The 25,321-nt window shown below is 43.8% G+C and overlaps 1 protein-coding gene across 1 annotated transcript in view; it reads right to left on the reverse strand.

Moving 5' to 3' along the window:
- Nucleotides 1-11,370: 11,370 nt before the first annotated feature.
- LOC309843413 (aldehyde oxidase) overlaps nucleotides 11,371-25,321 on the reverse strand; it is an 82,473-nt gene continuing 68,522 nt past the window's right edge. The window contains exons 27-35 of the mRNA XM_082688916.1: nucleotides 24,988-25,083; nucleotides 22,654-22,782; nucleotides 21,977-22,051; nucleotides 20,277-20,329; nucleotides 18,870-18,984; nucleotides 15,831-15,896; nucleotides 13,918-14,106; nucleotides 13,012-13,179; nucleotides 11,371-12,062 (exon numbers count right to left, since the gene is read on the reverse strand). Of these exons, the coding sequence (XP_082545042.1) occupies nucleotides 12,012-12,062; nucleotides 13,012-13,179; nucleotides 13,918-14,106; nucleotides 15,831-15,896; nucleotides 18,870-18,984; nucleotides 20,277-20,329; nucleotides 21,977-22,051; nucleotides 22,654-22,782; nucleotides 24,988-25,083 (942 nt within the window). The 3' untranslated portion in view covers nucleotides 11,371-12,011. The remainder of the gene's footprint in view (nucleotides 12,063-13,011; nucleotides 13,180-13,917; nucleotides 14,107-15,830; nucleotides 15,897-18,869; nucleotides 18,985-20,276; nucleotides 20,330-21,976; nucleotides 22,052-22,653; nucleotides 22,783-24,987; nucleotides 25,084-25,321) is intronic.

A 25,321-nucleotide genomic window follows, 5' to 3' on the forward strand; every position in this document is an offset into this window, starting at 1 on the left:
GGTCAGGCTGCCCGAGAGAAGTCGGACCGACGGCTGCCACGGAGACCCAGGGGCTGGCTTCCCTGAAGGAATCTTCCTTCTGCTGCATCTATGACTGCTCCGTCTCTGTCAGCCTGGGAATCTGGCACAGGTCCTTCGTCTGTGTTTGTCTGAGGACAGTGTTCTGACTAATTAAATTGACTCAAGTAATCTTCAGATTCATGAGGAAACAAAATGAAATATAGGTGACGATGAAGGGACCTAAATTCTAGAACACATAATCTCAAATAAATAATGAATGAATAAATGACCTGAAACACGAATGAACAAATATAAACACGCATCTTACGGCAATTTGTCTCCCTTACCCGCTCCGGTAAATAGTAGTACTAATATTTATAGCTGTGACACATCGCAACGGAAGTTTTACATGGATTATTCATGTCAGTTTTGTTTACCTAGCTCTCTAGTCTCCATTCTGCAGTCTTTTCTGTGGACATATTTCCTTGCATGTCCCTGTTGGCATCATCTGAACTCATTTCTCACTTTTCCACATCATTTTTTTTTTCCTCCCTTTTTAACAGTTTAGGAATGCAAACATCTCTGGCTCTTTAGTTTCTGCTGCTTATAAGGTATCTTTCTACAGAAGAAAACTATATTTTTAAAATTAGTAATCCCATAGAGTCTTTCTTAGTTACTCATCAGAGGATTTGGGGGGCTGCGTGTGGAGGGAGTGGGCAGAGGAGGGTCTGACGCTAGGGCTCTGCGGATGTTGCACAGGCACGGTGGCTATTGATTCTGTACAACATGAAAGATGGAAATGGCTTCTCCTCTCTTCCTCATAGACCATTAGTACTAAATAAAGATGGAATCAGATTCGGAGAGGACAGGCATTTATTTCCCCAAAATATTCTACTTTGGCTGTGATTCCATAAAATGTGCTGCTGAAATGGCCGAGTCAGGAACAGACTCTCCTCTGCTTCTCCTCGTCACAAAGCTAGACATTAGGAAGATGGCCTAATCTGTTTTCAGTCAGAAGATGTTATTTTTATAACCTTCACTTTTGAAGATGCCATTAAGGTGCTACCTGTCTGCATTTCTGAGAAAAATATCGGTGGTTACCCTCACTGAGATGGCCAAACGGTAAACCTCCAAGTGTCTAATGCACAATATCGTGCTTTCCTTGGAAACCAATTCCCCGTAATGGGTGTGAGGCTTTGCTATTGAATTTGGAAGAGCTGGCTCAGCAGCTCTCCGGGTTTCAGAGTCCCAAGACTGAACCTTCCCCCACTCTCCACCACGGGTCTCTGTGTAGGATCCCAGCAGACATTACCCAAGGAGAAGGAGATACGCCATCTCTCAACCCAAAGGCCGAGTCTCTGCCCTTGGCATGCCTCCTTGTTCACAGCTGGAACTCTCCTCCCCGGCCTCCAAAATCAGAAACAGAATCCTGGTAGTTTTTCTAGATTGAACTAGTGTCCTCAGTTCTGGAGTGCAGTCCGTGGAAGTGTGCAGAGCAGGTGATCAGTGACGAGGAAGGGAAAGGCCTGAGGAAACCCCTAGCAGGGTTCAAGTCCCATGCACAAGAAGAACACCAGACTGCTCTCTGACCAGCAAAAACAAAGAAAGGATGGGAACAAATGAGGGAAGTAATGGGGAAAACTGACAACAAAGGCAAAAGTGTGGTGCAATGTCCAGTTGTCTAAAGGATGTATTTTGCGGAAATACCGTCAACCTAAACTGTATCAAACAGAGACTCAATATACTGCTCAGTGAAGACAGAGTAACATTAACAGAAGTCAGAGAGAAGGCAGAACTCTCTCGTTCCTATTTTTGCTTCCATGTTTCTCACCAAAGGAATGCCTCATAAACTAAAAGCATCAGACAAGCACAGTTTAAAAAAAAAGGCATGAAGCCCAGGATAGATGGAGATTATAAAGAAAGTGCTCAGCCTTAAAATAAATAAGTAAGTAAGTAAGTAAGTAAGTAAATAAATAAATAAGTGAATGTACCTTGAAAAAAACATTTTGGTTCAAATGATCAGGTCAGTCAAGGAGAATAACGTTCCGTGACCTTAAAACCATTCGTAAATGAGATTGTGAAACCAGGGTCAGGAGTCTTTTGGAGACATCACAGAATATCAGAGCAGGGCTAGCACTGGAGACAGGTGACCATGGATTTTGGTTTTTCAAAAAGATGGATTGTGGTGAGGTTGACTTTGCTCTTGGACAGCTTTCTGGACTCTTCTGGAATGGAGTATTAATGAGAGGGCCTAGGGACATGGTTCCAAAGAAGAGACTGGGTACTCAGAAAACTAGCCTCATTCCCTTCTGACGTGAGGTTTCTAGACTGAGAAACTGGTCAGTGCCCTCGACACCGTGCACAGGGATCTCATGAACCATATGACGGTGACTGCGCTCCCTCTGTGAAGGGGACAGAGGAATCTAAATGCAGGACACCACAGTATTTGACTGAGCAACAACTCAGTTGGTCAGTGTTGGTCACTTTTCTCATAGTTCTTTGCTTGCCTTGCTGTGTCCAATATTTTAATCAACAACTTACATACAGATCGAAGGCAACGTTCATCAGATTTTCAAATAATAGAATAAAAGTTTAACAGAACAGAACACATATATATGAGATTTAATTAGAATCTATAAGTTTCTAAAAGGCAGAAGGGGGAAATACTACTTTAAAGGTCTTAAGATAGGGGCGCCTGGGTGGTTCAGTCATTAAGAGGTTGCCTTTGGCTCAGGTCATGATCCTAGAGTCTTCGGATCAAGCCCCACGCCAGGCTCTCTGCTAAGTGGGAAGCCTGCTTCTCCCTCCCCTACTCCCTCTGCTTGTGTTCCCTCTCTCACTGCGTCTCTCTCTGTCCAGTAAATAAATAAAATCTTTAAGAAAAAAATAAAGTCTTAAGGTATTTCAACTGAATGTAAGCTTATGAATCATAATTGATTTTTTCCTAATTCCTGAGTCTATGATTTCCTAAGCATTAATAATACTTAATAACTATAGCAACAACAGCCACCATAAAATAAAATTAAATTAAAATAACCCAAATAATAAAATGAAAATAAATATAATCCCAAAGTCATCATTTCTTTTAGCTAGCTCTAAGTACATAATTAAAAGATTTCTAAAGTCCAATATTTCCGGACGTTCCATTAACACTGCAAATGTATCAAAGTCGCTCATGCAGACGGACTCAATAGGCACATGCTATTGGAACACACATTACACTGAAATGATCGGAACAACAAATAGGGGTGCCTGGGTGGCTCAATGGGTTAAGCCTTTGCCTCCGGCTCAGGTCATGATCTCAGGGTCCTGGGATCGAGTCCCGCATCCGGCTCTCTGCTCATTGGGGAGCCTGCTTGCTCCTCTCTCTGCCTGCCTCTCTGCCTGCTTGTGTTCTCTTTCTCTCACTCTGTCAAATAAATAAATTTTAAAATCCTTAAAAAAAATCGGCAAATAAATGTCAAGTCCTTTGGCCTACTTCCTTGGAGGAAAAATGTTCAATCATCTTGCTCCTTTTGTTAAAGACACCATTCATTCTACAGTGTAGGGATTTGTTACTCACCCCCAAGCTTCCCCTCGACTGCTTTTTGGAGGGCTCCAGATGGTTCCTTAGGAGTGAAGATGCTCCTTACCGTGTCTCGGGTGCAGAAGCCACACTGGGGGCCATGGCCATTAGCAAACTTCCTAAAAGCAAAGAACACAGGGGATCCAGGCTGAAAGTGATGGGTAGAAAGTGCTCAGAAATGAAACTGAGCCTTCTGATTGGTAAAGGCAGAGGTAGGCACAGGCCTGTCAGGAACCCACTGGAAATGCTGTGATCGCTCACATTTAAGATGCTGACAGGAGCTTTCAGGGTAGAGATTCCATGCAGGCAGTTGGGAGAGGAAGCCCTCCAAGCCAATCCAAGGTATGGCTTCAAGAGCACAGTTCAGATTCAACCAAGGCTACACAGAGATTATCTGTGTCTATCTTGTTGCCTCTCTCATTCTGCTACTGCTTGGGGGGGGAAAAGGAATTTGAATTGGAGGGATTGATTGTAAAGTCTTCTGTTCCTAAAGAGAGCTTCAGCTTTTTGACTTTGTCATTTCCTGTCCTGATGTTGGAGGGTCATCTGGTACTCCATTCACTTTTGGACATTTTTACTAATGCATCTTCAGTACATGAGTTCAAAAATCCCACACAAAATTGACCTTGAGATTAATGCACCTGTACCTCTGATGATCAGAGGAGTTTCTCTAAGGCAAAAGGACAAAAAGTCTTAAGATAATTCTTCCTTCTGGCCTCTGGCTCGGTGGTCTGCCAGCAACCTTTAGGGCAACCAATTCCTTATGGTCTGGGAAGGTATTTTTAGAACAGACATAATCCTTGCTCCAAAGGACTTTATAACTCAGTTTAGGGGACATTCAACAAATAAAGTCTTGATTAAAGACTATTATATACCGTGTTAAATTCGTATCTAAATCACACAAGTATTTCTTTTTTTCTGGTAGAATTCATAGCATGGCTATTTACACAGACCAAACATAGAATATGCCTCCTTGTTTTTCTCATTTTATTGCAGGAACCAAGATAAAAGTGATCTGTCCCCTTTGTGTGTGCATAGGACCCACGGCCTTCCTGAAGGGAAGATTCCTCCCTGAGGCAATGAGATGGTTCAAGGTGACACAGACGGAGTGTTACTCCTTCCGGACCCCTCCCCTCACATTTTTACAGAAGTATAACAAGCTTCAAATGATAATATAGAAATCCAGAGAATAATAAAGAAATTAAGAAAAGGGTAACTTTTGTTCCTATAAGAGGGACAAAACCCTTCACTTGCCATCTTGGTTCTCTAAAACCCTAACAAATAAAGAAGCCCTCTAAATCCATAGTTATTCTGAACTCGTTAATATATACTCTTACTTGAACTAGGTGAATCCTGGTTTTTGCTGCTTCCTCTACCTTCTGTGGTCGTGGCTGCAGCCCAGAAAGACAGAGCAGCAGGTGGACACCAGGCAGGTGGGGATGGAGAAGTGACTTCAGAGTTTGGACAATGAAGTTGAGTGTTGCTTTCACTAAAAGAGTAGTTCCCCCCAAAAAGAAAAAGAAAAATGTGTTTAGGTGATTATAACAGCGATTACTTTGACATGAATATAACTAGTTGAGTACATATGATAGCCGAACCGGCACATAAGTGATTTTGAATTTGAGTATGGCTCCCTAAAAATAAATCTTTTATTACTTGGAATTAAGAAAGCCATTTCCTCCTCCAAATGATCTTGTCAAAAATGTATTTCAGGAATTTAAATGATCTCTATCTATTCCTATGCCCTATTCAGTTTACTGGTTGTTATGGTTGGTCAAATCATTAACCTGTTACCCTTCAAGCAATCTCAAGGTTACGTGTGATCTTATAAAGATCTGCAGAATATAAGGCAAAGTCAAAGAAGACCACCTTGAAGGCAAGTCATTTATAACTTCACCTGAGTGTAAGCTCCATGAAGGCAAGTAACTGGTTCCCAGGGCCTAGGACAAGGGAAGCGTAAAAATACTGCTGGGAGGAAGTACGAGGACAATTAGGCATTCCTCCAAGGGGTCAGGTTGCCGAATGCATGTGAAATTCACTGTACCTCTCAAGGGGAGAATGAAAGAACTTGAGTGTGCCCTGAAGGCTTTTAGACTTCTCCTGGGGTCTGTTTCTGCCCTAAGGGGTGCTCTGGGTAGAATCTCTGTTTTTCCTCTAATCCAATCCTGGCCTTCTCTGCTCCCAACCCCCTCATTTCCCCCACTTTCCTCTGCTACTCCCATTTCGTTCCTCCCTTAGCCAAGTTGAACTTCAATCTCAATGTAGTTCTAATACAGTGCATACTTTTTCCTTCCCTGGAATAAAGTTTCTTATAACCAGAAACAAAATCTTCTTTAGTCTGTGAAATGGAACTAAATCATGCAGACACAATGCATGCAGGTGCATTTTTAGGTGTTAATGTATTTGTTTTTAGATCCTAAAACTAATGCTTATTTTAAAAAATAATAAAAAATACGGAAGTCTATAAAACAGAAAAAGAAAACACTCCTTCTCAATTTTCACTTATCGAAGTTAGCGATTACCAGATACCTCCATATGTATACAGAATTTCCCTATGCACATATGTTTACATACACGAATTGTTTTTGATTTCTAAAAGTGAAATCAACTATTCATACTATATCACATTTTGCTTTTTTTCAAGTTACATAGGTTCTCCATGCCTCAGTTGCCTCGCCTGTGGAATGGACAAAGAGGCAGTACCTCTCTTGGGGTTGTTGTGAGGATTAAATCAGCTAATACATGTAAAGTACTTGGAATAGTGCCTGGCGCCTAGTAAGCTCTCAATAAATGTTACCCCCCCCCCTTTTTAAAAAAAGATTTTATTTATTTATTTGACAGAGAGAGATCACAAGTAGGCAGAGAGGCAGGCAGAGATAGAGGAAGAAGCAGGCTCCCTGCTGAGCAGAGAGCCCGATACGGGGCTGGATCCCAGGACCCTGGGATCATGACCTGAGCCGAAGGCAGAGGCTTTAACCCACTGAGCCACCCAGGAGCCCCTACCCTCCCTCTTAAAAACATTTTTAACTTAAATTCAAGTCAGCTAACATATAGTGTACTACTAGTTTCAGAGGTAAAAGTTAGTGATTTACCAGTTGCATATATATATATATATATATATATATATATATATATACACCCAGTGCCCACCATGTACATCACGTGCCCTCCTAAGTCCATCACCCAGTTACCCATTCCCCCCACCTTTCTCCCCTCCAGCAACTCTCAGTTGGTTCCCTGTAGTTAAGAATCTCTTATGAGAAGCATCTGGGTGACTCAGATGGTTAAGCCTCTGCCTTTGGCTTGGGTCATGATCCCAGAGTCCTGGGATCAAGTCCTGCATGGGGCTCCCCGCTCGGTGGGGAGCCTGCTTCTCCCTTTCCCTCTGCTGCTCCCCCTGCTTGTGCTCTCTCCCTGTCAAATAAATAAATAAATAGTAAAATCTTTAAAAAAGTCATCTCTTATGGTTTGCCTTCCTCTCTGTCTTTATCTCATTTTTCCTTCTCTTCCCCTATGTTCATTAGCTTTGTTTCTTAAATTCCACATATGAGTGAAGTCATATGGTATTTGTCTTTCTCTGACTGACTGACTTTATTTAGCGTAATAGCCTCTAGTTCCATCCACGTCATTGCAGATGACAAGGTTTTGTTTTTTCTTGGTGGCTGCAGAGTACTCCACTGTATATGTACACCACATCTTCTTTATCCATTCATCTGTTGATGGACATCTAGGCTTTTTCTATAGTTTGGATATTGTGGACATTGCTGCTATGAACATTGGGGTACAGGTGCCCCTTTGAATCAGTATTTTTGGAACCTTTGGATTAATGCCCAGTAGTGCAATTGTGGGGTTGTAGGGTAGCCCTATTTTCAACTTTTTGAGGAACCTCCCATGCTGTTTTCCAGAGTGGCTGAACCAGCTTGCATAACCACCAAGGTTATGTAGGAGGGTTCCCCTTTCTTCACATCCCTGTCAACATCTGTCATTTCCTGACTTGTTAATTTTAGCCATTCTGATTGGTGTGAGGTGGTATCTCATTGTGGTTTTGATTTCTATTTCCTTGATGCTGAGTGATGCGGGTCTGTTGGCCTTTTCATTATTGCTGTAAATGGTCCTCTATTAGCTCACATTCATTTGTTTTCCATTTTTCACTATTCCAAACAATGTCGTGATGAAAACTCTTAGGCTTTAATGCAGTCCAAGCAAGTATTTCTGTTGCACAAAATCAGAGAACTGTAATTTCTGGGTTGAAGGGTAAGCATGCTGTGAGGTGAGGTCCAACTCACTCACCTTCCAAAATGTGCGTGCCAACGTGGCAAATCGCGGATGAGAGAGTGTCTGCTCCCTGACAGCCTACACCTACACCAACACTGCGTGTCATCCAGGCTACCATTTTCAAATATGTGGGGGGACAGTCCGTAATTGGCATTTCTTGTTATTTTGAGGTTTTTCCAACTAGCTATACATTTAGTAGATATTTGTACTTATTCTTCTGTCCTTTGACTATTTTCTATTAGGTTTTTGACTTATCAATTTAAAGAACTTAATTATATACAGTGGATATTAACCATAATCTGCTATAAATCTGCTATAAAGTCTAGCTTGTTACCTATCCCTCCGATTTTGAGTATCCTGCTTCCTGGAGGATGGAACTGCAACCTCCTAAGTCTCCTAGCTGGCATTTCTCTAGGCCATTCCATTGCCCTATCAGATGAGCCCTGTCTCAGTGGTACAGATGTGATAGGACCAGTGGGTCGCGTGTCACACTCTCACCCCATTGTTGGAGCACAGATGCCTTTGCTTGGCTATAAACTGGTCTGAGGCAGTGTTACATGGGGACCTTACGAGGGTGCACTTAGCACCCCACAGGGCCCCTAGGTGGGGATGGCTCAGGCCATACAGGCAGACAAGGCAAACTTTTAACCAGAATGCGTGTCTGTTTCTGTTAAGATAACACACTGCTCCTTGCAGAGTGGAGTTGTCAGTGTGCCCCCAGGGGCTAACTGGTCTCCTGGAAGGATGGTGCTAACTTGGGGGGCCAGTTCTCGTTTGGGCTGGGGCAGGCTGGACGTTCAGCAGCTACGTGGAGGGATAACACCCAGCATTGTCATCATGACTCTTCCCACGCTGTATCAGGTATTGGGGGGGCCAATGGCAGAGATGGCTGAGATCACTGCCATTTTGAGTATGGACTTGGTGTTCAGTGTCTCTTTCACAGTAGGAGGTTACAACTGGAACTGGGATTTCTGGGTGGGATTGCTGAGAGGCCCAACTAACTCATTTCCCAAATTGTATGTACCAGTCCCATGAGTCATGCACAAGAGGGTCTGTTTCTCTACAGCCTTCACCAGCACGGTCTCAGTGGACACAGCAGCAAGTGCTTTCGGTGCAACTTCGTAACGTCCAGCTAGTTATTTCGGCACGATGGCTCATGCAGGGGAGTCAGATGAACTTGTTTTGTGAATGGAAGAAAGGTAAGTTTTCCCCATTATTTTTCCTAAATTTATGTAGCAAGCAGTTACCATTTCTGATGTGCAATATGAACATTTTGACACGTTGTGGCCCTCCCCATGTACCCATCATGAGCCTCTTGTCCCCCATCTTCCAGTTCCTGCCCAGCTGGCCAAACCATTTGCTGCTATGCATATATACCCTAACCTTGGGCCACTCTCCTTTCTACATAGAATGGATAACCAGGTGCAAAACTCAAAACACTGCCCATTGGGAAAATATCCCCTAACCACGTCTGAGTGGGTCTGCAGTGCAGTCACTGCCCGTATCTGGCTTGTGTGTACATACTGATTTGTGAATCAAGCTTGGACTTCCTCCAACCAACCCATTTGTGAGCCACGCTCAGACATTTTCCTTCTCCCTCAGCTTGTCCTAAGGGATCTCTCACACTACTGTGTAGCCATGGGTATAAACTGCAGGAGAGATGCTCACACAACAGCAGCGGGTACCTGGGTTCCTTCTGATCCCACTTGTGCTTGATTCTAGATGGACAACTTCCATCATACCTTCTTGCTTCTGGGATCACTTGATTACATTTTAGCAAAATCTTCAAGTTATTTGTGTGCATTTTAAAATTTAAGAAGCACGACATTGTTGCAGACAAAAGGAAGGATGGAAGTGACAGCACTTTTCAGGCCGATGACCAAGGTTCCAGAGTGAGAAACAGAAAGGGAAATTCTGATGCTAAAAATGGGGGTCATGAGACAACACTGGAGAGATGGTCTGGGGCCAGATCACAGAAGGAACATAGGCCGTCTTGGAGACTTGGGATACTTTCTGGTGGAATGACTAGGAAGCCATTGAAGGGTTTTCAGTAAGGATGAACATAATCTCATTGCGCGCGCGCGTGCGCGTGTGTGTGTGTATCTATAAACTTGTATCTTTCACTTTAATCTGAAGAATAGTTTGGAAGGGAAGCAAAATGAATGTAGGACAGTCATAAGGAGACTACCACATGGGTTAGAAATAATGTTGGCTTGGAACAACACTGTAGCCGTGGGAATAAAGAGAGGGAGGCACAGGTGTAGCTTTCTCTGAGGTGGACTGACAGGACTTCATACCTGAGCAGGTGTGTGCACCCAGAGGATGGAGCCTCTGGGACCAATCCCACACTTCCAGCTTAGCATCCCGGGGGTGGCTGTACTGACAAGTTTGAGAGGTCTTTGAGACACATCCACCAAAAGTTCTTGAATTGAGAGTGTGACAGGGAGAAGGTGCCATCCATTAGTCTCTAGTATTTAATACTTCAGTGTAAATATTTTTTTCTGCCATGAATGCAAATGGAATTTTTCAGGGACTTTTGTCCTGCTGCTCAGCCCTCTTTGAGGTATTGTCACTGAAGGCCACTGGGATTAATTTCTTAAGATTGTCACAACTTCTTAATCTTTCCCACATTTTCTGTTTCTCTCCACATATGCTTTTTAAAAAATATTGAGATGAAATACATGCTTTTAATGTGTGTAATTAAGTGGTTTTTAGTATTTTCACAGCTTGTACAACTATCACTACTCTCTAATTCCAGAACATTTTCATCACCCCAAAAAAGAAACCTTCTGTATCCATTAGCAATCACCTCCCTACCCCTGGAAACTACTAATTGACTTTCTGTTCCCATGAATTTGCCTATTCTCCAAGTTTCATGTAGAGGGAATAAATAATACAATATGTAGCCTTTGAAGTCTGGCTACTTTCACTGGCTACTTTCAACCATGTTGTAGAATATGTCAGTATTTCATTCTTTTGTATGGCTGAATAATATTCCTTTGTATGGATGTACCACCTATTGTGTAACATATTTTGTTATCAGTTGATACAGTTGGGTTGTTTCCACTTTTGGTTGTTAAGAGTAATGCTATGAACATTTGTGTAAAGTCTGTGTGTGTACATATGTTTTCAATTCTCTTGGGTATATACTTAGGAGTAGTCATTTGATAATTCCATGCTTAACTTTTTGAGGAACTGCCAATTTATTTTTCCAGTGTCTGTATCATTTCCAATCTTCCTGGCAATGGAAGGTTCCAATTTCTTCACATCCTTACCAACACTTAGTATTATCTGTCATTTTGATTATAGCCATCCTATTGGGAATGAAATGTTTTCCGTTGTGGTTTTCATTAGCATTTCCTTAATGACTATTGACTTCAGGCATCTTTTTATGTGCCTGTTGGCTATTTATATATCTTCTTTAGGGAAATATCTGTACAATTCCTTTGTCCATTTTTAAATTGTGTTATTTATCTTTTTATTGCTGAGTTGTGAGACTTTTTAAAATATATTCTGCATAATAAAAAATATATTCTGCATAATACATTTTTTATTAAATATATGATTTGCAAATATTTTCTACCATTCTGTGGGTTGTCTTTAAATTTCTTGTAGAATCTTTTGAAGCAGAAAGTTTTTAGCTTTGATGAAGTCTAATTTATCCATTTTTTTTCTTTAGTTCCACAGACGCTTGGATATAGTGCCTAGATCTATTTGGACAATAAAAGGAGGCTGATAGCAGATGGGGACATGTGAGAAAATGACAACTTTACAGTTCACACTACTAATAAAATTATTTAGAAAATTGCCTTTCACTAGACAGTGTAATTTCTGTTGGTAGATACAAGCCAAATATGAATCACATACAAATCATCATCTTCTATTCCATTCAGCTGGATGGATTTAAGAAACAGAGTAATGGAGAATATCATTCTAGAGGAAACCAGTTAGTATTTGTGCTACTTAAAATATGATTTCTAAATTGCTTAAGCATATCTATCAAAATCCAAATGGAACATTTAAAATCAGCCTCATATAAAAGCAGTACTCTGTGAAATGATTTCTAAACTGTGAGCATTTATCTTTCTGACCTAGCATCTTCAAGCATAAAGACTGGAGACATTGCTATGTTGGAAGAGGTGTCCCCTTTTCCCGGAAGTTCGTATTGGATTCATATGGGTACATTCCAAGGAACATAGGATCCAGGTTTGTCTCTCGGGATCTGGAACAAAAGAATAAACGTGGCTGTTTGCAATTTGGAAAACCTTTGTGATGGTGAAAAATAGCATAAAGCAAAACAGGATGAAAACCACCCAGAGGGTGACCAGGACAAGGCGAGGTCTCAGAGCGACAGCATGAGAAGCGTGGGAAACTCTGGGACAGGACCACGAGTCAGGACGAGGCAGCTACAAGAGTTGTCAGTTCACCCTTGAAGAGGGACAAATGAAAAGAGGAATTAGTCTCTGTGTTCCTCCGTAGTGGAGAGGTGGCTCCTGGGGCTTAGGACAAGCTGTAAGGGGGACCACACAGAGCCAGCAGTGAGAGGAGGAAGAGGAGGGAGCTCTCCCCTCAGTGTAAGGACAACCTTGCATATAGTCAGGGGGTCACTGTCAACAGCATGACTTTCGTCCACAGCTAAAATCTCATCACTGAAAGTGACCGAGGAGAGCAGAGATGTTTGCTCTGCAGGGGTGTTCACGCAGGACGAATTCTGCTCTTGGGCCTAGGCCGGAAAGGGTCCCCTCCCACTCTACAGCTGAAATCGGGAATTACACGTACTTTCTCAAGTATCTGATCCGCTAGAGTGGGACAGACTGATGGCGTGGCCCATATTCTTGGCCTGGGTGTCTCAGGTTCAGGGAAGAATTCCTGAGCTCCCGTTCCTGACCGATATGTCCTGGGAAGGGAACAGAACTAAGGAGGAACATGAAGCAGATGGAAGAGCAATCAACTTCTGTTTGTAAGTCGAGTGGAGCTGAGCCCCGCCGAAGGGAGGGCAGGACCAGGCCAAGGAAAACCTGCCTTCTCAGGGTCTGTGGGCTCTTCCCAGGCCCAAGTGCCCTCAGGATTCCTGCCACCTTCTCTTTCATGGAAAGTCACCACGGTGGGTTAATAAAACTTGACTCAAAGGACCGGGAACAAAAAGTCAGAATTTTCTGAGCAGATCATACCATTTTTGTGAACTTATCTTCACAGGCCATTCGAATCTTCTCTGGGGTCAGCGGACTGTTGAGCTTTAATGGTCCAAACAGGCCTCTCTCCCGTCGTGCTGCGTTCACCGCGTCATGAATGGCAAAAAACACTGAACAGCCCAGGAATAGCCCAGACTCTCCTAGACCCTTGAAGGGAAAAAAGTCAGCAAGATTTTGACTCTCTGTTTGTATCTGTATGTATATATATATATATGCATATATATATATGCATCTATAGGTAAACATGAGTAGAGATGCCTATATGAAATATTATTTTAGAGAGTATGTGTACCTGTGTGAGGGGGGAGGGGCAGAGAGAGAATCCTCAAGCGGTCTCTCCACTGAGGGCAGAGCCCCGTGGGGGGCTCAATCCCACAACCCAGGAGATCATGACCTAAGTCAGAAGCAAGTATTGGACTCCCATCCAAGTACTAGCCAGGCCCGACCCTGAGAACCAAGTATCGGATACCCAACCTACTGAGCCACCCAGGTGCCCTTATGAAATATTATTACATACGTAACGTTTTTCTTTTAAGAAAGTAATTTAATATTTTAACCTAGTATTCTCATTCTCAGGATTCCTGCCTAAGGAAATGATGCCAAAGGGAGAAAGGAGATACAGGTACGAGGTGATTACTGCGCAACGAAAAATCAGATACAACCTGATGGTAACAGGAGTCATGTTAGGCTCCCAAATTTGAAGTATTTAAAAAGAATTGCAACATTGTTAAATTAATTTATAATTAAAATGTTCAACAGGGCCTTTTCTTCTAGAAGTCTGGTAAAAACCCCAAACCACCAAGAAATGAGGGCACCTCCCCCGGCCGCCTGCACAGGTACCACAAACTCACATAAACTTGAACTTGTTTGCCAAGCACAGCTTACCTTGGAGGAATACAGGGTATCTGAGCTTTCAGACGGGGGCAAGAAAGAAATGTGCAGCTCCGTGGGGATGTCGCAGACGGCAGGGATTTTATACTGGTTTGGACCGCGAGTGTGCAGGACACCCTGAGGAGAATACTGTAGCTCCTCTATTGTATAAAGCCCCACGCCTTGAATAAACGCGCCTTCAATCTGGGAGCGAAGGAAAAGAATTTCCATTTATGAGAAAAAACAATCAACCGGAGCAATTCAACCTCATGCTGTTTATTCGAGTTTTTAAAATCCAGTGTAAGAGGGTTTTCGGCATGTTCTGGAAGATGTCTCTGAAGGTTTACTTAGAAGTTTACCTCAAAATATATCTAAGCATCTTATTCAGTGTGAAGTTCGACGTCAAAGAACTTGACTTTGAATCTCAGTCTGGCATGCAAGTACAACTCTGGAGGAGGCCTCAAACAGCCTGTGCCCAGAGGCCCTCCTTTTTTCTGTCCGTGAGCCAGAAAGAACCTTCTTGACCGCGCTGTCTGTAGCCCCCAGCACACCGAAAGGGCTCTGAGAGTCCCTCATCTCATGTCACCAGCCTCACTCATGAGTGGGTCTGGCTTCTCATTTCCGGACTCTGTTTCCTCGCTTGTTACGTGAACCGCGTGCGCCCAAAGCTTCATAGAGCTTTAGGATGCTCTCATCTTAGATGCCAGCATGTGGGCAAAACTGGCTCCCCACACGTCTGACTTCTGGGTCTCCTCTGTGTAGATTTCCTTGCTGTGGCCCTATTGTTTCCACCTCACCCACCGCCCTTCCTTGTGTCTATTTGTGGGGAGAACCTTGTCCATTGCCATGTTATATGAAATCTTCCTAAAAGCCTAGACTACACCCCAGGCCACGTCACCTCCACCCACTAAGGCAGGCGCCTGTCTCTGGGGCACCTCCTCCAAGTGGGCCCCTTTCCCGTCCCTGCCCATAGCTGCCCCTTCCACTCCACTGAGCCAGGCCACGCAGGCACTCGCCACCATTGTCAGCCCCTCCCCTGCCCTCCACTAGCCCTGAACACAAAGGTGGCTGGATCTCCTGTCTTGTCTTAGGTCCTCCACTCTTCTACCACCCAGAATGCCTTTTCCTGTTCATTCCTTGACGACCTCATCCTGAAGCCCGCTTTGATCTCTCCAACCCACACGTTCTTCCCATTCTCCAGGGACACAAGTCATGATGGGAGAGAACCTCAGATTATGTTCTGAACTGCGGGTAGTAAGCTGAGTTGCCCACAGGTAGGAGAAACGTAAAGAAAGTGAGTCAATCTTCCAGGTGAGTCCTGAGTCCGGGAATCCCAGAGTGTGTGCTTCTCTTAAAAAGGCAGCCATGACTTTTCCTCATGGAAATGCAGCGCCCGTGCTGGGAAATTTTCTGTTTCCAAGAAACACGAGCCGTTCGAATACTGATGTAAGGCAGCTGGTGATTCTTAATTTTGTCAATTATTTCAAATTTAAATAAAAGATGACAGTGGGCCAAACAGGCTACCTGTTATTAATAGCGAGTATTTGATGTCATCCCAACAGGACTTTAAACTCCTCAAAGGGGCAGTCCATTGTAGGCCCACGAGGTCACGCTTGGCCTCTGGTCTACTTCTGACTCAGGGGTACGGGGCGCATTCTGACCCCTCCAGGCTTGCTACTTCTGCCTCCCTCAAGTTCCTCAGTCACAGACCCCTTGTCTCTTCTAAAACTACTCACAACATCTTTGTTTCCTTCCCTTCTTTTAAACAAAAAGAGATTGGAATTTTGCGGCCGGCCTGGATAGACGGGTTCTGACCACAGGGGCAGAAAGCTAAGAGGACGGACAAGCTGGATGGCATGTTCTCCCCACAGACCCCCACGGCGGCTCTGGCTTTCACCAAGGGGTTGACGCGAAGCAGGTACACGTACCTGGCCTATGTCGAGGGCTGGATTTATGCTGTAGCCGATATCCATGACAATGTCTGTTCTGATGTTCTGGTAATAAAAAAGAGCAAAATTGTTTATTTTAATGAGAACAGCGTAGGAGAGAAGCCCGAGAAACAGTTCCTGCCAGGATGCCATTGGCATAGAACGTTTTGGGGGGCCACAATATATTTCAGGAGAAAGAATCAACAAAGATTTTATTGGGTCACAAAAGCTAGCATGTATAACTTTTAAAGTTACACACGTACTCAAGAAGCTTAAGCACGGAGTTTTTTGGTTTTTTTTTCCCTTCAGGAACAACAGGAGAGAAAAGTATTGATTTGACTGTTTGGGCTGAGTGACGTAACTGACTGAGTTCAATCCTGCACAACAGACATAATCCGCGACACAGAAAATGTTTACAGCCCTCACAATCCTTGTTGAAAAACCCTATGGCTACCACACAACACCCAGAGCCCAGCTGGCTGGGTGACACTGATGCATCAGCCAACAAAGTCTCCACTGTGACCTGCTGTTGTAGATGTTTCATTCTGAGAGCAGAGGAAAGATAGATCTAAAGCACAACCTGGTGACCAGAAGCTCCTGAGGAGCTACGAATGAGGGCTACAGCAGGCCCGGCCGGGTTCCTGGGAACCTCTCTGTTCTCCAGCAAGTCTGTACCTTCTTTGACGGGACGTCGTGACCTCTGTCATGACCAACACATGCTACTTCCAACTATTAATGGGACAACGGTAACCCAAGAGTTCTCTTATTTGATTCGGGACTTTCATCTAATATTTTTCTGAAGAAAATCAGAGAGGGATCCAGAACGTTTCACTATAATAAACTAAAACACCTCTGTTCTTTAAGGACATGATGAGATGTGAAGTTCTCTGTGACGGCACTTGGCAAGGCTGGCCTGCTGGCAGCCCCGTGGCCTCCCTTCCTGGCGAGGGGAGGTGCTCTCAAGTCTCAGCGTTAGCGAAGGCCTTGCTTCCTGAGCCATGAACTTCCTGCTCATCACTGTGTTCTGTTAGGGCTGAAGAACGGGGTCGTAGGTTGTGGCAGCCGGCCTCCAGGATGGCCTGTGACGACCCCCACATGCCGGGTTCACTTCCTGACGGATTCCCCCCCACGCTCTTCCAAGATTAGTTTGTCGCCGACAGGGTATATGGAAGTGCTGGTACCTCACCCCGAGCTGGGGCAGAAAGGGCTGCGGCTGCTGTCTGGTGTTCTCACGGGCTCATACTCTCCTGTTCCTTTGCATCAGTCCCTTTGGGTTTGGGGGGGCAGCTTGTGTGCCCTGAGGACGCCAAGACGTCCCATAGAGAGACCCTTGTCATAAGGAATGGAGACTTCTGACCAACAGCCAGTGAGGAACTGAGGCCTCCTGCCGACAAGCAGGTGATGGGACTTGGAATCAGATATTCCAGCCGCCATTGAGCTTTGGGATGACTGTGGCCCTCCTTAACAACTTGATGGCAACCTTGTGGAAAATCCTGAGCCTGAACCACCCAGAGAAGCCACTCCTGGATTTCTGGCCCTCAGAATGCTGTCGGTCAAAAAATATTTGTTATTTTCAGCTGCCAAATTTAAGGGAAATTTGTTACACAGCAATAGAGAAGTAATAAAGAGATGTAGGTTCAAAGTGAGGGAAATTTTGTAGGAATAAGAACAGTTCTAACAACACAAGGAGAATGACTGAGAAATAGGCCTCCACGGAGGGCCCCTGCTGTCATGTTGCATTAGAGCCCTTCGCCTAGGGGTATACCCAGCCTGAGCCACAGATGTAGCATTTTTTAATATGCCTGGTAAAAAGACTAGTATATCTCTTAAGATTGTTCAACCAAGTTATAAGAACACACCATAGAATTTCATACTGAAGCTAATTATTACCTTATTCTCTGCTCTTAACAAGGCCACGTCATATACAGATAAAGAAAACCCAAGTGATTAAGATTTCACCAAATTTTTCTTTGAGGGAGAAGGTGATGTAGAAATCGGTTAGCATAAGAGAACTTTCTAGTGACCTAAAAGAGGACAGCTACTCTAGCATGAAAACCATGCTTAGAATGATCACTGTTTTATCTCAGTCCAAGGTACCCAAAAAGTGATCTGGTCCGTGTTAGATTCTAGACAAACCAGATACTTTACCCGGCAGGTTCAATAAAGGTGTATACAATTTCAAAGATCTGGTTGATGCTAGTTTTAAAAACATAGACACTGGAGACCTACTAAATGAAAAGTTACATCTTACCATAATCCAAGATAATAGTCACAAAGTATGTTTGGAAATATCAAGACCTAGATCTTGCTTCTGGGTAAATTTTGGGACAGATTATCACGTGACAGTTGTGAGGGTATCACAGCCCCACTGAATGTATTAATGATCATTTATTATTATAAGCAGTGGCCAGTAAGTAGCTTCATTGACCCACAAGGACCCAGCTACAAGAGGAGAAACTCTCCTTGAAACACAAGTGTGTATGTCTGTGTGTGTGTGTGTGTGTGAGAGAGAGAAAGAGAGAGAGAGACAAACTGTGTGCATATCTCCTCACTGCATCCCTTGAAAGCATAAGGATGCCCTTAAACTGTCTAAAAAGCAGGATCCAGCTAGATAAAAGATATCAAAAGCTGGCCACTAACGTCCCCAGGACAGCCCTTGGTGCTTGTTAGCAGGTTATGGGCGCTCATGAAATCCTTCCAAAATGTCATATGTTGGTATTTCCCATGAGAGGTCAGGACTGCTGGTTAGACCCACAGTCTACATCAAAGCTTTCTTTAGGCTGTGTTTCCTCCTTGAAGTGGTTTCTTTCCTGATTCCATTTAAAGGAGCCAGGAAAAGAAAGAAGGGAGGCCACCACTTGTTTTCCATGGAAGGGACCACAATACCGAGGCAATGGCTGAGCTTCTATTTTTTTCTGGTAACAGAGAAACCATCCTTAGCCAGATGCACGGTGCTTCCGTGGTGCCCCGACACGGGTCATGCGTGCAGTTTAGGTCTATCTGACGTACAACCTGAAGACCTTCCCCACTGGTACTGACCTTATGAGCGCCCGTCAGGCAGTCTATTTCCACCTCGGAACAGGCAGCTCCGTAAACAAAATAGTGGAAAGGATGGCCTTCGCCTGTCTCCCAGTTCATGTCGGACTCATAGCCCCTGCAGGAAAGAGAATTCGTGGGGAGCGCTGTTAAGTGACTCAGCACCCTAACTACAGACCCCGGTGGTTAAACAGACCAACAGGAGGCTGGATTCAGTTTGCTCGTAGAGCAAACCAGGGGGACACACTTTTGCAATGATATGTCAGCATGGAACACATGCAATAAATCTGCTGAATAAATATATACTTCTTTCTCATTGAACTTTTTTGTCTGACGCCAAACCATTGTCACTCAGCTCATCTGGAAAATAATGATCAGTTTACTTTACTGGAAAATGAAAGCCATCAGGAAACATTCAATTGCTCTTCACCAATGAATGACGCTTTGTACCCAGAAGTCAGGTGCTCATTCTTTGGTTCCCCAACCTATTGCTTTTCGTTAATGCTGAATCAAATTTGGGGAATTTCACCTGCATTTTGGACCAAACACTATTTCGAAGGCACATATTTGCCTGTCTGTCTGCCTTTCCAGCTCCAGGATTCAGCCTTCTGTTTGTAGGAGCAGGTGCCTGGCTCTCAGTCTTTGCTACTTCTCTGGTCTCCATGCCTGCTCCGTTCTGACTCTTCCTTAAGGCCACCAGCTGGGTGTCATGGCAGAAGAGGAGCGCAGGCCAGCAGCTGGAGGGCACTTTCTCCCCTTCCCCACTCCGCTTCTCCCAGCCTGCAGGTGCCCGTTAAAAGTGCTTCTGATACTTATTCCTGGTAACCAGCCAGTGCCCCGGGACTCACAGGAGAACTAGCAACACAACAAAATCAGGCAAGACTTTCTGTATCGACCTGTTTCCTGATGGCTTTCATTTTCCAGTAAAGTAAACTGATAATTATTTTCCAAATGAGCTGAGCGACAATGGTTTGGCATCTTGACAGCATGTGCTTATTGTCACGTTCCTTCTTTTTTGCCAAGCTAGAAGGTGTGAAATGGTATTTATCTTATTATGGATTTAATTTGCATTCCCCTATCTTTGTCTCTTAACTTCAGGATACGTGAAGTTTTCAACGAAAAACTGGCCACTGCAGTGGGTTCCAAGCACTAAGCTCAGAGAACCCTCCAGTACCACTCAGAAGGACTCGAATCATCAGTTCCGCCGTATTTTATTTTATGTGACTATTTTTCCCAACAGAACCCTCTTTGGGCATTTGGATGAATTAGTAGCTAAATGTTGTGCATAACAGTGGGTTTAATAGAATGTTACGAAAATCAATTTTTTTTTTCAAAAAATTTTTGTTTCAAAACTCTTCTTCAAGTGACAGCTGTTAATATTCATAGCATGTGACTGAAAGGACTCTTTACCTGAAGTATCCAGTAGCTGAAAGGCTAATGCTTTCATCAAAAGCAGCTTGTGCCTAGGAAACAAGAGGGAAGACGATGCAATGATGATGTTTAAAGAAAGACTCACTGGCGGCTTCAGTCTTGGTTCCACTATAGGGGAAGGGCAGCTATCAGTACTAATAACCAGGGAGAAGCAAGATTTCCTGTTTCCCTTTCAGCATTCTCCAACTTCACAAGCACTCATGGTCGCTGCCGGGAGTAACCGCGCGTGTCTGGTGCCTGGGACTGTCTCCCGTGACAGCCAAGGTAGGTTACCCCCGTAGTCTGGGCTAGGGCGGCTAACAGGTGTTCTGCTGATGAAGAACCTCACTGGGTCTTCTGGAAAGACAGCCTATCCACAGGGGATGTACCAGGAAACAATGGGTGGTTGGGGGGTTAATTTTAATACCAGACATTCATTGGTCTTAGAAAAGTGGCCTAGGGGCACCTGAGTGGCTCAGTTGGTTAAGCGACTGCCTTCAGCTCAGATCATGATCCTGGAGTCCCAGGATTAAGTCCCACATCGGGCTCCCAGCTCCATGGGGAGTCTGTTTCTCCCTCTGACCTTCTCCCCTCTCATGCTCTCTCTCTCTCTCAAATAAATAAATAAAATCTAAAAAAAAAGAAAAAAAGAAAAGAAAGAGAAAAGTGGCCTAATTTTGGTAAAGTGTACCACTGACATCCAAAGTTCTTCTGACTCTTCAGGGCACACAGCTGACTAATATACAGAAAAGTGGGGGTTAGGTCCAAGTCCCCAAGTCTGAGAAAGAAAAAGGTGAGAAGTGCAGCCATTAGAGAAGAAAGTGTGCTAATGGCAGCATCTCCCAGGGAGGGCTGGCTGTTTGTCCCGTATCTCTCTTCAGTCAGGCTCTCTCTGCCTGTCTCTGGCTCAGGGAGCACAGGGCAGAGGGCAGAAATAAAGATACCCCAGAAGGATTGAGAGCCCCTGTAAATAAGAATTATAGAATGAGTCCTAACTCTGTAGAAGAGCAGGAACCATTTCTAAGGGGGATTTCTAAGCTGTTTCCCCGGACCGATGCTTTTAATGTGACATCCCAGAGCAGTCGGCATGACATATACTCTCAGCTTTTACTGACAGCCACTCCACACCATCTGGTACTTTATAACCTGTTACCTTAAAAGCGCACTAGCCGACTTCAGAGTGTGCGTTTTCTCTTTCAACTAGGTTGAAAGTTCCTAGTACATCTAAGGAAGCCACTGAAATTTCCACTGCATTTAGTGCCTACTACCGGTTGAATACATACCCAGTGGTTTGGTTTCCTATTTCTAAATGAATGCGTATATGATGTTTTACTTTCATAGAATGATTGTAGTGTTGTCTTTCCGTTTAGGAAGGGTGGAACCAAACAAACAGATTTACAGCTATTATCTAGAAAATACCTGGGATCCATCAGAAGAAACATTAATTACTTCTGGCTTAAAAATAAGGGTTTTAGGTAGTAAAATAGTCTTTTTCTCTAATGGAGGATTTTCCCAGATGCAAGAGTTGCTCCACCACATTATGATAACATTGCCACGTGCAGAGAGCCAAAAGACCTCTACTTATCATTACGGAACTATAGTACCCTTTCAAGTGCCATTTCAAGTGATATTTAATTCACACATTTCTCCTCTCTCCTTTTTTCCCCAACATAAAACACAAAAGTGACAGTGATTCTCACCCAATCCTTCCAAGTGCCTTGAGGATTCTTGCTGATGATGGGTTCAAGGCGTTTTAGTAGAGTCTGACAAGCATCCTAGGGATTATTTTTAAATAAAAATTATTATCATAACTTCAGACAAACACTAATTTCAAAACCACAAGACATGTGCCACTGCAGAGGTTTGTTTAGGAGGCCCACGGGACACAGAGAAGGTGGAGAACTGACCCTTTAAGAGGTGATGGGGAAGGTTTCCTGGGGGGGTGGGGGTGGTCAGGGTTGAAGTGGGAACCGGTCTTAAAGACAGACATTCTAGGATGGGGGTCTACAATCCCATGCTGAGGTCAGGATGTAAGAGACAGACTGCTGGCAAAGCCCCAACCGCTGTTTTTAAACACGGCAGATCTGATGTATTTTGTGGAAAGCTCGCTCTATCAACTTGAAGCCCTGAGTGAAAGGCAATGAAACTCAAGGACAGAGACAGAGGCTTGTAATGGTCCTGGCAAGAGGTTCATGTCCAAATCCAAGTAGCCATATTCCCGGAACGAGGACGTCCTACACCGGGGGAAGGCAGGTTTTCACCAGGAGGGTGTGAGAAGAAGGTGAGAACTGGATGAAAGCTCAGTGCCTTCGGAGCTCCTCCCGTGTGTCTGGCCTGGTGGGGCTGAAGGTCTGGGCGCCGCCGCAGTGACTTTTACCTTCACGGCCAGGCCGTTGACATCGGCCACCACGGACCCTCCAGAGGAGTTCGTGTTAGGGACGGTTTCTGTGCTCGTTCCGCGCAGGTGGATGTTAGACATCGGCATCCTTAGTTCACGACTGACCACCTGCATGTTGGAAGAGAGGTTCTTTGCAAATACTTCGGTTCGTCACAGACCCGTGCACACAGCCCCACGGGAGCCCATGTAGCTCACATCTGGGAGCTCCCCCATGTGCAACAGGGACAGGGGGAGAGAAGCATGAATTCCTCTAGCCACGGAAAGTTCTTTTCTGAAAACCCTGTAGCTAGTCTAGACCCCAAATCCCGAATACACCTTGTTGCTTTGACTTTCTTAGGTGCAAGAGCATCAGGAAGAGAAGGAAAAGCCCGAGCCAACACAGAAGGAGATGCTTCATGTCTTCATAATCATGAAATCTACACCTGGAGGCCTTTCCTACCACCTCACTCTGCAAAATTCTAGCAAAGTCTCTATAACCAGAAAAATGCAAATCAAGGCAATAATGAGATATTATCATTCACAACTTTTAAATTATCTAAGGTTTTTAAAAAAACCAGAACATAGTTGGTTATTGGTATAATGAAATGGATACTTTCTGGAAAACAATTTAGTAGTAAGTGTTGGTGATTGAAGATAGACTCTGTGGCCCGAAAATTTATTTCTGGAAATCTATTTTAAGAAAATAATCATTGATTTGACCACAGGCTTACGTACAAAAATGTTAATTGAAGTATTCAACAATTGGGGATGGTTAAATAAATTATACATACATCCACAAGCAGCCATTAAAATCGTGATTGCAAAGAATTCTTAGCCACAGGAGGAAGTGCTCAGTCTATAACAGGATAGGTGAAAAACAGAAACAAGCATGGGGAAAAAAAGAGAGAGAGAGAGAAAGAGAGAAACCAAGAAGCAGACTCTTTTTTTTTCTTCTTTTAAAATTTTATTTTATTTTCAGTGTTCCAAAATTCATTGTTTATGCACCATACCTAGTGCTCCATGCAACTCTTAACTATAGAGAACTGATGGTTATCAGAGGGGAGAGGGTGGGGGATGGGTTAAATAGGTGACAGGGATTAAGGAGGGCACTTGTTCTGATGGGCACCGGGTGATGTGTGGAATTGATGAATCACTGTATTCTACCCCTGAGGCTAATAGAACACTGTATGTTAAACTGATGTAACTGTATGTTAACTAACAGGAATTTAAATAAAAATTTAAAACACACATAGAAAAAGCCAGGATACGAGAAATTATATAAACAGCATGTTAGCAATTTATCAAAAAGAAAAAAGAAAAGATGGAAAGACCTCCAAACGGTGCTGATTGCTAACCGGGGGAATTGTTCAGAGGCTTTTTAAAACACTTTTTTGCGTCTTCCAAATGTTTTATAATCTTTAGTATTACTATTATTCACAACATAGAAACAGAACCTAAGAATTCAGCTAAAGTGAATGTGTCAGAAAACAGACTTTGATCAGAAATATCAAATGTGATTTATATAATCAATCATTCAAAGTCTTAAAAAGGGCAAGAAATCATGCAATACCTATCTTCGGATTGGCCAGCAAAGGTTCAAAAAAGATGGCTCACTTGCTAACACTGATGTCCCCCTCTCTGTGAACGTTTGTAAGTCTCTCGGCTTTCACAGAGCACCTACCTTTTACCTGTTTTCGCTGCCTAAAATCAATCTGAAGAGGATTTTCACTTTTATGAAAAAAGGGTAAAGAGCCAAAAAGCACTCAGTGTTTGCTTGGCAGTGAGCGTCGGTGGGGGCAGGGCTCACTGCAAGCAGGGAGAGCAGAGCCCCAAGTCCTTCCCCAGGACCACAGGGACCACACTCTGAATTGTATCTGTCAGCCAATGTGTCGTGTGCCCAGCAGCGAATCAGAAAATACTGAGAGAGGTCATTTTTGGGGGGGTCTGAAAAAATGCTCAAAAATATTTTCATCTAAATTCATGGTAATTACATCTCTGCTTTATGGCATTTTGGTTTGCAAAATGTTTTCAAGGAATGCTCTGCTTTCAGGTGGTGGGAGAGCCCCGTACACCTGAAGGAAAACAACAAAGACACAAACAGTCTCCTGTAGCAGTAAGACAATCTGAGACGCTTCTGCGCATTCTTTTAGGACGTTCAGTTATAAAACCGGCTAGTTTACCCAGCTGCTGTTAACAGCTTAACAGTTTAAGCTGTCAAAGCTAAAATCTCGTATCTTTTTCATTTTGGAACAGAAAACACACAAGCAGGGTTTCTCTCTCATACACTCAGCTACAAGCACACACCCAGCTTAATCCAACTAGCTGCAAACTCACCTGAATCATTTTAGTGTGGACCCCCTGACCCAATTCGATCCCACCGTGAGTCACCAGCACAGACCCGTCCAGGTAAATGTGAACCAAGGCAGCAGCCTAACCGGAAAAGATGACAAGAGTTCCCGTGAGCTTTTGGGCTGATATTATCACACGTCTCGTCAGTCACGACACTCTCCCTGGAGAGTAATGTACAGACGTGTTGGACACTATAGGGACACCCGAAGCTAACACAACACTGTGTGTTAACTATTACTGGAGTTAAAACGAAAAACATGTGCTCAACTGCTCTCAGTTCAAAGACATACAGAACATTCCAGGGCAGAACCCGACCCAC

Source organism: Mustela nivalis (genome assembly GCF_964662115.1).
Source record: "Mustela nivalis genome assembly, chromosome: 11".
NCBI classification, from domain to species: domain Eukaryota; kingdom Metazoa; phylum Chordata; class Mammalia; order Carnivora; family Mustelidae; genus Mustela; species Mustela nivalis.